Consider the following 12,597-nt stretch of genomic DNA (forward strand, 5'->3'; position numbering starts at 1 on the left):
AAAACTGCAAGTGTTTTGGCTCCTTGTGCCCTTCTCCTTTCATATCTCTCCTTAGGTGCCATGTATAACTGGATCCTTTTCTTCCAGAACCATGTGGCCACAGAAAGTTTGTTTTATCTTGGAAGAGAGGATGTGTGAAGATCCTTTAGAAAATGGAATGTGGGGAAGGGTTATAGGTGGTATAGTACTTCAGTTGTCATTCCTTTTAACCTTCTCTATTCCTCACATATTTAGGGTTTTTTTTTTTCTCTTACCTGTGATTTATTGGTTGTGGGTCTGACCCTTAAACTAATACTTCCCTTACTCTGAGAACCAGACTAGCTGAGCCCTTTGTAGCAACCTTGTCTTTCTTTTGTCTTAGCCCAAGTTTCTATTAATGGGCTATTGTCTTGATGGATTGATGGGTTGGAGACTCCTGGCCGGAATACTTCTTGCTTTATGTTACAAGGGATTGAGACTTGGACTTGGAATCAGTATGCCTAGGTTTTAGCCTGAGCTTTACTCCTTAGTAATTTTGTGACTCTGGATAAATTAAGTAGCCTTTAATCTTAATTTCTTTATCAGATAATAATACCTACCTCACAGGGTTGTTGTGAGGACAAAATGAAGTGACAAATACATACTATGTAAGCTCCTTGGAAACTACAAACCATAAAGTAGGACTATGCAACTGGCAAGTTTTATCATTATTCATTTATGTTATTCATGGAGAGGGAACAAGAATCTTTAAAGGACTTAAAAGTGACTCTTCAGTGGGGACTTTGAGAAATATTTTTGTGTGTGTGATTTTCAGTGGAACTTTTCCCAAGTTCTCTATACTATTATAAACTTCTCCTTGTTGACTTACATACATTGGATGGGATTTTTAAAAAAAAGATTGTTAATCACCAGTAGTCTCACCACCTCTTCTTGTCCTAGCAGAAGACTGAGCAGTAGGCTAAGATGGCACCAATTGAACTGGGCTTGTTTTTACTCTCTTTTTTAATAGAGTGCCAGATTATTGCCAGTAGTTGGTATTGGGTTTTGGGGGTAGTGAAGCTTGTGGCTTTGACTTCTATGATCCCCTTGCAGACCTGTAGTGGATTGCATCTTTCATTGTTGTTATAATAATTTAAAAAATTGAGTTCTACTTACTGGTCATGCATCTCTGCACTTGAAAGTTAACATATTAAAAGCATTTTTTTTTCTTCCTTGGTTTTCTTGTTCATGTGGATAACCCAGAGAATGCCTGAGTCTAAGGTGCCATCCTCTGAGAATCATCGCCCAGAAATGTGCTCTAGCTGCAGTGTTCCTCTTCCCATTGGAGACAGCAGCTCCTCCTCTGGGAGTTGCACCAGCAGTCCACAAAGGATAGTTTCTCAACCTTCTTCTGTTGAGAACCCATTGGAGAACCAGAAAAATGATCAAAATAATTCAGATATTAAGATTTCTGAGACAGAGACACTTAAACCATCACAAAATTATCAGACTCTGCCTTCATCTCCAGTTCTGGTCCCCCAAGAATCTTTGGCCTCTTCAGAGGTCAAGGAGGATTTACCTGTAGAGTCTTCTTCAGCTTCACAGCATGGACAAGATGCCATCCTTTATCTTCAGACACAGGTGGCTGAGATGTCACGAGTGATACGTGATCTGCAGTCTAGGAGCTGTTTTAGATTCCATCATTCTAGGCCAAGTGAGAACTCCTCAGTTCCATGGGACATCTCCACCTCCAAGGATGAAAATTTATCTACGGTTGATGAAGAAGCTGACTGCAAGTCCCCCTCAGCTGATGACAAAGGGCAGCCAACTGATCCCAGTCAGTCTAGTTTCACAGGTCTTTTGAAAAGAATGGAACAAAGAGGTGTTATAAAGAGAGTAACATTACAATCTGAAGCAGAATCATGTGAAGGGAAATCTGATTATGTGACCTCTAAGAAACGTTTGGTTCCTCCATTGCATCCTCTTCTGAGAATTGCCACCACTGAGGTTTTTAAAGACCCTGCTGATTGCCATCCTTCTTCCTTCATGGGGCACAGAGTATATCCTGTGGCCAAGGATACCTCTCCTTTCCAACCAAATCCACCAGCCGAGGGCCCTATTGTAGAAGCACTAGAGCACAGCAAAAGAGGAAGCACAACATCTCCTCTAGATTCTACCTCAAAAGAAATGGAGGTCATGGGTTGTAGATTCTACCATGCTGCTTCCATTGCAGCCCGAGCTGCTAGTTACATGGCCTATATGACTCAATATCAGCGTAAACTCTGGGAAGACATGGAGGATCTGGTTCATGACCCAGAGTTTGATCGTGGAAAAGCAAGATGTATAATATCGGATGGTATGGATGCTGGCCTTTGGCAGCTTTGCACTACTAGGGACATAATGGATTCTGTAGTCAGAGTTATGGCCATGGCAATAGACTACAGAAGACAAGCCTGGCTCCGACTTACATCTCTCACTAAGAAAACCCAGGAGAAGATCTCACACTTACCCTTTGATGGTACTTCTCTCTTTGGACAAGATGTAAATGCTGTTGTTGCAGAAGAAAACAGTATAAAAGAAAATGATTATAGAGACCACAACAAATACTATAACCAACATCGATACTTTTATAGTCATGATCAGAAAGCACATTATCACAATAGAGGATATTCCAAAGGAGATTGGTACAAACCTCGAAACCACCCCTATAGATATAGAAAAAAGGGAGAATCTCCAGAACGCCATGGGTACAAGAATTAATAACCTGTTTGCATTCAGCAGTGTAGTCATCCAAGATCCTAACTATTTTACTTGTTCCTCCCCACTCAAACAGGATCTACAGGTAGGAGGTCACCTCAGAAAATAAATGCATGTCTGGAATTATCACAGCTAACATGTAATTCTAGACTTTTGAGATAGAGACTTATATTTTATTGGCCAAGTGACAGTAGAGACTTCCATCTGAGTAGGGTTGGACAAACGTTTACCCATTATTTCTGGTCCAAAGTAAGTTCAGAGGAGGGTACTCAGGAATCTGAATCCTCTTGTGCTTAAAAAAATATAAATGATTTGTTCCTCAGGAAAATCTTACTGGTAAACTGAGGACTAGCAGATCTGGGGCCTGGAAATAACCTGCTACTAGGTCTCTGTTTACTAATGCCAGAGGCAAATCCTTCATTTTTATGTCATCAGTGCTTCCTTGTTCGGGCTTCACCTTGTCAGATCTTCACAAAATGACAAATCTGTTGTGCTCTGTTTATGTCAGGACAATCTGACTCTTCAAGAGTCCATACTACTCTCAAGCTCTCTGAGACTTCAGCATCAACCGTGCAACTCTGTCAAGAACTGGAATACAAATCAAATTTTGCCAAATCCAGTTTGCTTCCAGTAGGATGGCTAGATGTTACAGGTCTACTGTGGACACCAGCTGGAAAAAGACTTTCCTTCTTGTAACATCTCTAAAAATTTTCACAGTAACTGTCCGTATCAAGACTGATGGCTACAGTGTCATTACCACTCAAAGCTACATGTGAGAGAATTCTTTGTTATCGTCATGGCCTAAGTCTTTGACCTGTCAAGCTCTCACATATAAACAAGCTGTGAGACCCATCATGGTGTTCTCTCAGGATATTCTAGGCCTTTCACCAAGATGACCTTCTTAAACAAACCTACCTTCTAAAACAGTTAAACTTTTTGAGCTTGATAATTCATCACTCTAAACACAAAAAGGAAATGTGCATTAGTGTCCTGGAAATAAAGGATGTTCTACAATCCAGGCATGCAAATCTGAACTCTTATAGGAGAATTCCAAACATGCCTGACAATCTGGTCCTCTTACTGTAATAAAGAGGGATGCCATCAAATAGATGATGTTGAGAATCCTTAAGTGTTAGAGTATAACTATGGATGTAGTAAAGAGAACATCTCATGCAGTTCTGTTTCTGGATATCTGTTTAAACGATAACATCCAGTAATGATTTCTTAAAAGTCTGAAATCAAGACTTCAGTAACATGTTCTTGGTTTATTGGTCCCTTATTCTAGTCAGACTCTTAATCATGAGAGACGACTTATCTTTTTGCTCCAAGTTGGTTCCATTAATAGTTCTTCACAATTCTGGAACTGGCAGCAGATACCTCAATTGTATATTCCACAGTATCTTTTTAATCTCAAGGCAGTGGCTGTGCAGTATACCAGTCCTTAGATCCTCGTTTTCGCAGCATGACTTCAAAAATGGAAGAAGTGTCAAGTTTGAGGGGTCAGAGTCCATCACCTAGTATTATTTGCTTGACAGCCCCCCAAAAAATTGTTTTTATCAACAGACTTAACATTTTGTATCTTCTTAGTTTGTAAAACATCTGCATTTTTTCATCTGCTTGGTCAAAATATTTTGGATCTACTGTTAGTGGAATATAACTGTTTTAGGGTTCATGTGGTTTCTATTTCTGCCGTAGTTCTTGCACAGTGGTGATTTACATTTTCCCTAGTGCCCCACTTTTTAATAGTTGAAGCTCATTCCCCCTCCATTGTAACTATATTCAGTACCCTTTTTACTACTTTTCTTCCTCTGTCTGATTGTTGAAGGCGCAACAGAGGTTGAAGACTCATAAATCCCTACTTAGAAAAAGTTATTTTATTTTGTCAGATAATTTCAGAGTACTGTATTGGTCCCATTTGTAGATTAAGCTTAACAGACTTGATAGAGGAGATGATCTTGCACATTTGGTCATATCTAGACTTAACATTTACCTTGAAAGACACAAGGGCCTAAGAAATCATAAAGATTTTTATAGTTTGATATGTATCACATCAGTTAAGTGGTCTCATGTGCCCTTGACATGGCACTATATAGCTTCTTTTTTGAAAGGACTAGTCACAGGTGAATTGAGTGGAGAGAGAGACCTTGGAACTGTTCTATATGGCTACACATAGTTCTGAGTTAGCTAAGGCTACTTTAATCTCCCACTTGTCCATTTCTCCCCTTTCCTCCCCTGAATCAGATAGTGGGTTACAAATTTGATGATTTTTGAGGTACTCTTACTTTCCAGAATCCGAATCAAAAAATGATACGTGAAGATGGGATTCTCTGAAACTGCTTTGGCACTTCCACTTAACGCACGCCTCCTTTTAAAATTTTTGTTTTTAATTGTGGTTAGAGACAAGACAACATAAAATTTACCATCTTAACCGTTTTTAAGTGTACAGTTCACTCGTGTTAGCTCTATTTACGTTGTATAGCTCCTCAAATATTTTATAAAACAGCATTGCTGTTCTCTTCTTGTGTTATTTATGTTGCTCAGTAGTAAAGTTAAAATTGCATTACCACTCTCCAGTTGATAGACTCAAGCATCTCCAGAGAATTTTCCTAAAAGCGAAAAGAAATCCCCGAATTGTTGACTGGGTAACTTCTGAAAGGGATTTGGATTTGGCAGTTGAGTGGGGATTGTCAGAATGCAGTAAATGGGAACAGCTTTTAGCTATAGATCAGTCTCTTGACTGCAGAAGAAACAGTATTCTTAACTTATTACTTAAAAATCTTTCTCTGGCATACTTGAATGATAATGGTGTTACAAAACTAAAAATGGCGTCTTGTTGTAGGGAGACAACCCCAATAGCATATGGAACTCACAATTAGATAGTAAGTTTTCTTACCGTGCCTGCCATGGGCAGAGCCTGCCACAAAAATTCTCCATTAGGTGAACCTGTTTAAATATCTCTAGGTTTTCGGGAAGCTTTGGGATAATTGCAAATTTAATGATTTGGTATTCTCAAAAGGGATGTGTCTAATGATCCTTTTTCTTCAAAATGTTTTTTCTCAACTAGACATAAAATATATGTGAAGACAATATGATTTCTTGCAGTTACTGTGTACAGAGAAACAGTTTCCATTGTTATATGAAGTGCCTTTTTAAATTTCACCCTGCTTAAAACTTAACATTTTGGTGTCTTGCATATGTTGCTGGTGGTATTTATGTGAGTTCTGTACAGTTATTTGTTTTTGTTTTTTTTTTTTGGAGTCTTGTAGTTTATTCATCATCTGTACAATTGCACTATCTAAATGTACTCTCCTTCTGAATGTTCATTTGTTTTCTTTATAGCACTGTTGATCCATTTCAGAAGGTTATAGAGTATGCCCTTCCCCCTTATTTAAATAATGTTATGGTAGTTCTTTTTAGTTATTAATGATTGGCTCAGTTTCCTGGGCATTAAGGCAGCTTTGTTTTCTTTCTGCAGGTTCTAGGTTTTCTGATTGAGTCATTTGTCTATCTAACCTTGTTCTAAGCCATGATAACACAACTTATATTTGATAAGTGGAAGTGTTTGCTTGGTAAGAAGAAACAAGGACTTTAGGAAAAGCAGATTTCCTGATACTTTATCCTTTGTTTTCAGACGATGTGACAACTTATCAATGTAATTGTATTTAAACTTTCTTTTTTCTTACTGTGTGGCAGCTTCTTAATAATTCCATTTATTTACGTAGCCCTCAAAATGACATTTTGAGGGGAGCATAAAGTCTTTCAGGATACTTGGATACTATTTAGTATGTTACATTAGTACTATACTAATAATTTACTGAATGATACCTAAGTGACCTGATTGATAATGTCCTTAAGGGTCCAGTACATCCAGGATAACCTCAGGTACTTAAAACAAGGAGGTTGGAATAGACACAATCCAGAATCCCTTCTAGCTATAAAATTGGATACAGAGTTAAATGACATGGATAAGTAGACTTTTAACTGCCACATTCACTATTCTTGAGGATGTAATTTAGTGGGATTCTGATGAAGGTTAGAAATCATGGATTAGGTCTTTGTAGGAATAGTTTATAAAGGTTGCAATAATTGAAAACTTTTTTTTTTCTTTAACGTGAGGCATATCTTGCCCCAGACTTGCACTGCTTATGTTTCCTCGTCTTTTGAAATTTGCCATTCTTAATGTTAGTGGCTAGTCCAATAATGGATTGTGATATCTGTGTTCATCTTATGCATGCCATTCAGTTCGCCAGGTCCATTCTGTATAGTTTTCATTTGTGGATGCACAAACCCATCCTTCCATTTTTCGCTTAAAATATACAGGTGGAAGTTATTTAACTGATGATCGCTTTTGAATGCAAATATTTTAGTTATTTTTCCAGAAATAAAGAGTTTTGTAAGCCATTAAGAAATTCTTTTATGAAATTTCCCGTCCTGTATGAATGATGAAATATTGTTTTATTAAATCTTTTTTTTTCTTATTGATTAGTGGGACAATATTTTTGTAATATTTTTGTCTTTTTTGTTTGCTTGACTTTATAGTAATGAAAACTTTTTATAGTCGTGTTTGGTATCATTGAGTTATGTTATTACTGGAAATTATGTTTGCTTCCAGTGGGATATATCTGGAAGTGATCACAGTCCAACCATGTCCTTTTGATGTTATCATATCGGTTATTTCATTCTTTATTTGATCTTTTCTTCTCCCTTATGTAACACATCTTTCTGGAAGGATGTCTGATCTTCCCCTAATCTCTTTGATGTAGATTATATTTTTTATTCTACCAGTAATTACTAGCCAGTATTTTGATGTGGCTTTGTATACTTAAATACAATGCCTTCAGCATTATTGTAAGAGATTTTCTAGTCTTGTTTTTTAATGTCCTTTTTTTTAAAAGTAGCCAGTCCAGTCTCTGGAACTATTATTTTCTGGCTATTGAACTTTCATCAGTTTTAAATGCTTTCTCATTTAATAGTAGTATTTTCTCATTTTATAATTTTCACACAAATGTATTATTACATATGGTTTATGGCTAATTGCATCCTCTCATAAAAAATTTTAAGCCCATTACCATGGAGTTATAGAACAGTGCTGACATATAGTGTATCTTAAAGTTAACTAGTTTTCTCCAGGTCTTAAGGGCTTTACATGTTTTATTGAGATAACTGTCTATTTTAAATGGTCTCTTGGATTTTCTGATGCCTTGTCAAGAATTCAACAAGAATTCTCAGGTTGTCTGTACTTTCTTTTAGGACTTTGGAGATCTCTCAAGTTGTATTGAGTTTTCTAATAATCCTAATTAACTATATTCTTTGGTAGAAGTGAAAGTAAATGCTTTATATCTAGTGGTATTTTAAATTTCTCCCTTGATCTTAAATGCTTCAGGTGTTATTATGAGTTCTGTTAGTAGTCTTCTTACAAGACCTACTTTGATACTGTTTTTTTCCCATGAGCTATCTATGTTTTCTGTTTTCTTTCATTGCCCATAAGAGTAGCTCTATCACGTCATTGAGTTTGAAGGGCTACAGTTAGACCTCTTGTTAACTCCCACTTTTATCTGTGATGGCTGTTTTACACTACTTAGTGTGCATTTAACACTAATGTGCTATAAGAACTATCATGTTTGTGGTCCCTTTTATCTATACCACTTTTAATTTGTGGGGCACAATGATGTGGACGATTGGGGGAATACATTTTCAAGTCACTAAATAGTCTTAAATTTTCAGTTACATTTTTTTGAACATATTTAATTACATTAAATATCCAGCTGTTAGGTGTGCAGCCCATTCCTTTCTGCCTTGGTTCTAGTCAGTTTTTTATTAACCTCATTTAGATTCTTAGCAAGAGTTGCATGCATGTTGGTCTTTGTCTAATGGCTTATAACAACTCCTATTTACATTTAGCAAAAATATATTTTGAGATCTTGAAAGCACCTTGTTGAGTCTAACTATTGTCTTCCTACCTGGGAAGCAAGCAGAGGAGAAAATTTTCATTTATAGAGCTTACATTTACTAGGCTGTGTGCTAGAAGTTACAAGGCGTTCTTGAGGAAGAAATTCATTCTGATTTTGCAGATGAGGAAATGAAACATCATTAAACACCTTGCTCAATTGGTGAAACCAAGCTTTGAATATAGACTCTTCCTCCATAGTCTGAATTCAGCATTATACTAGGCTGCCTCTGTATTTTTCAAGGCTCTACTAAAGTCTTAACTTTTCTGATGAGCTAACTTGACACACTAATCTTTTTCTTCCCTAAACTTTGTGTTTATGGTTGTACTCTCATCCCTTAGTATTTGATGTCTTATATTAACTAATTCCTGGTCATTTCATGTGTCAGACGAGAAACCCTACCCTCTTAGTTTTCCCATTGAGATTTCACTGTGTGGGACTAAGATTGTTCTTGATGCATGGTCATTGGCTTGTTTCATGTATTCCATTCATTTTCAGCACTGATCATTTTAGTCATGGTTTTTTTTCCTACCTTTTTTGTTTGTTATATCCATTTTGTTTCAGATACACGCTTAAATTTTATTTTTTTTGCTGGCATCTTTAGGATATTGGCTAGGGAAAAAGGTGGAATGGTGCAACACACATGGTATTTAAATTCAAAGACCTTGATCCGAGTATTAGCAAGTCATTTATTTTCTGAGCCTCAGTTTTCCTACTCTCAAATGAGGTAATGCGCAGAAGTACTTTGAAAACTCAAAAGTCAAATATAGATTTCTTTCATAGTTGTGCTGTTTCTACACACATTCATAGATATAACTGTGGGATGGTATTGGGTATAAGTACAGGTACATTTAAGATGTATATTTAATAGCATGTAATAGTTCTTGTCATCAGATCATGTTCCCCTTGTTTACAGTTTTTTAAGGCTCAACCATTAAGCTATATTGCAAACCCATCAATGGACTAAGTCATTGAAAGGCATATTTAAAATAGTTGCTTTTCTCAAGTGCAAGCTAAGAAATGCTTATGATAATAAGAAATAAAAGAATGTAGAATGAAGAGCTAGGATATGTAGGTACGTGTATACAGTTTTTGATGGATGCTGTTTTGTCACTTTGTGTCTATGTTGGCAACAAACTTTTATCATCATTATCAATATCTATGTGCAGGCAGGCACTGAGGAAAGTCTGGGGGTACTGGGAGTTCATAAGAGATGGTGTATTCTCTTAAGAGAAGGAAATACCAATACAATGTAATTGTCCTGTTTAGAGGATTGTCTGTGATGAGGTTGGAGCAAAAGAGAGGGCCATCTAGAGGGATCAAGGAAGCTTTTCTTACTTAGTAAATACTTGAGCTGGGGTTTGGAACATGCTTAGAGAAGAGCCAGTTGGACTAACGGAGAATCAGGAGCCAGGCATTGAAATGAATCAGTGCATACAAAGGCATGTGGAACATCACATCTGGTTTCAGAATTGTAAGGAACAGCCTTTATGGGGCACAGTTTGAGATGCAGCTGAAGAAAAAGGATAAATTACCCATGAAAATGTATTGGTTCCTACTTATTCAAAGTGTACCAAGTTTGTATAGCTGTTACTTGTAAGGTTATAGAAGTAGTCTGTCTGGAGTTCGCTTTGTACCATAGTCTCCTGTGGACATCTAGAACAATTCTTTTTCTTCTCTGAACTGAGCCAAAGGAGGGTTTTTGGTCAGTGCACCACCAGCCCCAGGGATAGACAGCTCAAGTAGTGGAGAAAGAACTGAGGCACCGGTAGAGAACAACTTTGAAGATGAACAGGATGATGACACTGAAGTGGAATGTTACATTATGGGTATACAGTTGTATACTTCATGACCTCCTATTGGCATTGTGTCCTTAGTGTAGCTAAATGTGGCTAATCTCCCTGTATGTTGGTTTATAGATAATTTGAGGGTGGATTTGGGGAAAATGAAGATATTTCTAAAAATGTTGCTTCATTGGAGTTTGGAGGTGTTGTATTGAAGAAAGACCTGTGAACCTTGTGCCAGTGGTATCTCCAGCAGCACCCAGAACACATTTTGTCAACTTCCTGTTTGTTTTTTCTCTGGTTTGGAGTTTCTTTTCTTGCTTTTGTTGCCACTTTGTCACCTTTTCTCTTTTCATAATTCATCCTTTTTCTTTCTGTGCCAGAGATATAGCAGTGGCACTCAGGGTTAAAGCTATAACTCCCCCTTTGCAGCTTCAGAGATATTTTAAAATTCCCGAGTTCCAAAGTTGTTTTTTTGTTTGTTTGTGGTCCTGTGCTGAAGGAGAATCAATGTCATTCTTCCCAGGAGGGATTTTTATAAGTATAGATACTGGCAATTTACCGAAAAGACAATACAGGAAGAAGAATCTTACCTAACACGTTTGGTGGTTACTGGCCTTCTTAAATGAATAAAGTACTTTACAGAATGGGGTATATCTGTATGTATGTTTTTAAGTTTGCTCATATAAAGCAGATGTTCTGTGTACTTTGTATTTGTAAACAATAACCAGTTTGGGGTGGGAAGATGATTGCTTTGTATAAAAGGGTTGTTTCCTGGTTCCAAAGCTTTGCTGCTGGAGATGGTAAATAAATATTGTACTGCTTTGCTGTGTTTATCCCTTCTGCTCTCTCTGTATTTGAATATAAAATTCTTGAGAAAAATTGTTGCTTTTCAAAATGTTATTTTGGGGTATGGTTTGAGCCATAGGTTGGGCAGAAGAGGCTTCTGGTAAACAGAACTTCTGGGAGTACAAACTTCAGATCGAACTGTGGACCCCGGCTTTAGAATGAGCAGTAATAAGCAGGCTTTGGAATTTGAGTTTGTATTAAATAGTGCAGTTGTTTCAGGAATTCTTTTAAAATTAATTGCATTCGTCAGATGGATAGATAATATGATTTACAAAGTTAATTACACTTTCGCATTTGATTGCTCCTTTGAGCTTTTTTTAAACTTGGAATCCCTTATAGAGGATAAGGATAATGGCCAGAATAATCATTCTCCAGTTAACACCCCTCTGACTAGTTTGTGCCAGCTGGTATTCAGGAAGGATGCTGTAACAACAAATAAACCTCTCCCTTGGATTGTTCTCTGTATCCCCTCTCCCTAATCTTCTTCCCCACCCCCCCTACAAAGCTCATCTTTCCTTATTACTAGCTTTTCTGTAGCCAAAAAAGCACCTTTGGTGTGTCAGATAGGGAACTGGGTTGTTGTGATCACCTCTCTGGATAACTATTTTTACAGTGCTTTCTCCTAGCTTACATCATCCTGTAAGGAGTGAGAATTAGTCCATTTCACAGAGCGCTCCATTGGCTATATTCATTATTTCCATTAAAAAAGTAATTTTGTATAATGCCAAATTTGATAGTTACTCAACAACTAAAATGCTTTTTAGAGATTGGTGATTTTAAAATATGTCAGTTGCTCATTATAAAAAAGCCTCAAAATGATATAATGCCACAAACTATTATAAAATGATAATTTCTTCTGTGAAGCCCTGCCTTGTTCAGTATTGTTTCTAGAAAATGCTTTACAAAAGCAGATTTATTCTTTTAATTCTGTATTTCCTTTAACTTAATCTTGGCAAATATTTCTAGAAAAGTGACTTAATGGCAGTAAGAAGCTCAACTTTTGGGTGAGCAGATGAGTGAAGAGTAAAATGGAAAATCTGCCTGTATTTAATATTTTAAAAACATTTATTCATGAGACCTTAGAAAAGTTTTATTAAATGGATTATAACCTGTTTTCTCAGCATTCAGTGCCAAGTCCAGTTCTTAACTACGAAAGGGGAGTTGGCAAGTATATGGCACTTGGTTTCTTAAACTATAATACACTGAAGGATTGAGTGAATGGTCCAAGAAATGGGCATTTGTAGATGAATTTTGAAAGAAAACCCACCTGTGAAATTCAAGTTATAGTTAAAATTACTTTT

At 36.8% G+C, this 12,597-nt stretch overlaps 1 protein-coding gene across 4 annotated transcripts in view; it reads left to right on the forward strand.

Annotated features, from left to right (window-relative positions):
* The window catches only part of ZNF451 (zinc finger protein 451), an 88,236-nt gene that overhangs the window by 10,399 nt on the left and 65,240 nt on the right, over positions 1-12,597 (forward strand). Inside the window, exon 4 of one of the 4 annotated variants that reach the window (XM_045057685.1) lies at positions 1,222-11,283. The exons of the other annotated variants lie outside the window; for them this stretch is intronic. Coding sequence (XP_044913620.1) covers positions 1,222-2,718 — 1,497 coding nt within the window. The 3' untranslated portion in view covers positions 2,719-11,283. Of the gene's footprint in view, positions 1-1,221; positions 11,284-12,597 lie in introns of those variants that run through there. 4 annotated transcript variants of the gene reach the window in all.

The sequence above is a fragment of the Felis catus genome, chromosome B2, assembly GCF_018350175.1.
Source record: "Felis catus isolate Fca126 chromosome B2, F.catus_Fca126_mat1.0, whole genome shotgun sequence".
In the NCBI taxonomy this organism is placed as follows: Eukaryota; Metazoa; Chordata; class Mammalia; order Carnivora; family Felidae; genus Felis; species Felis catus.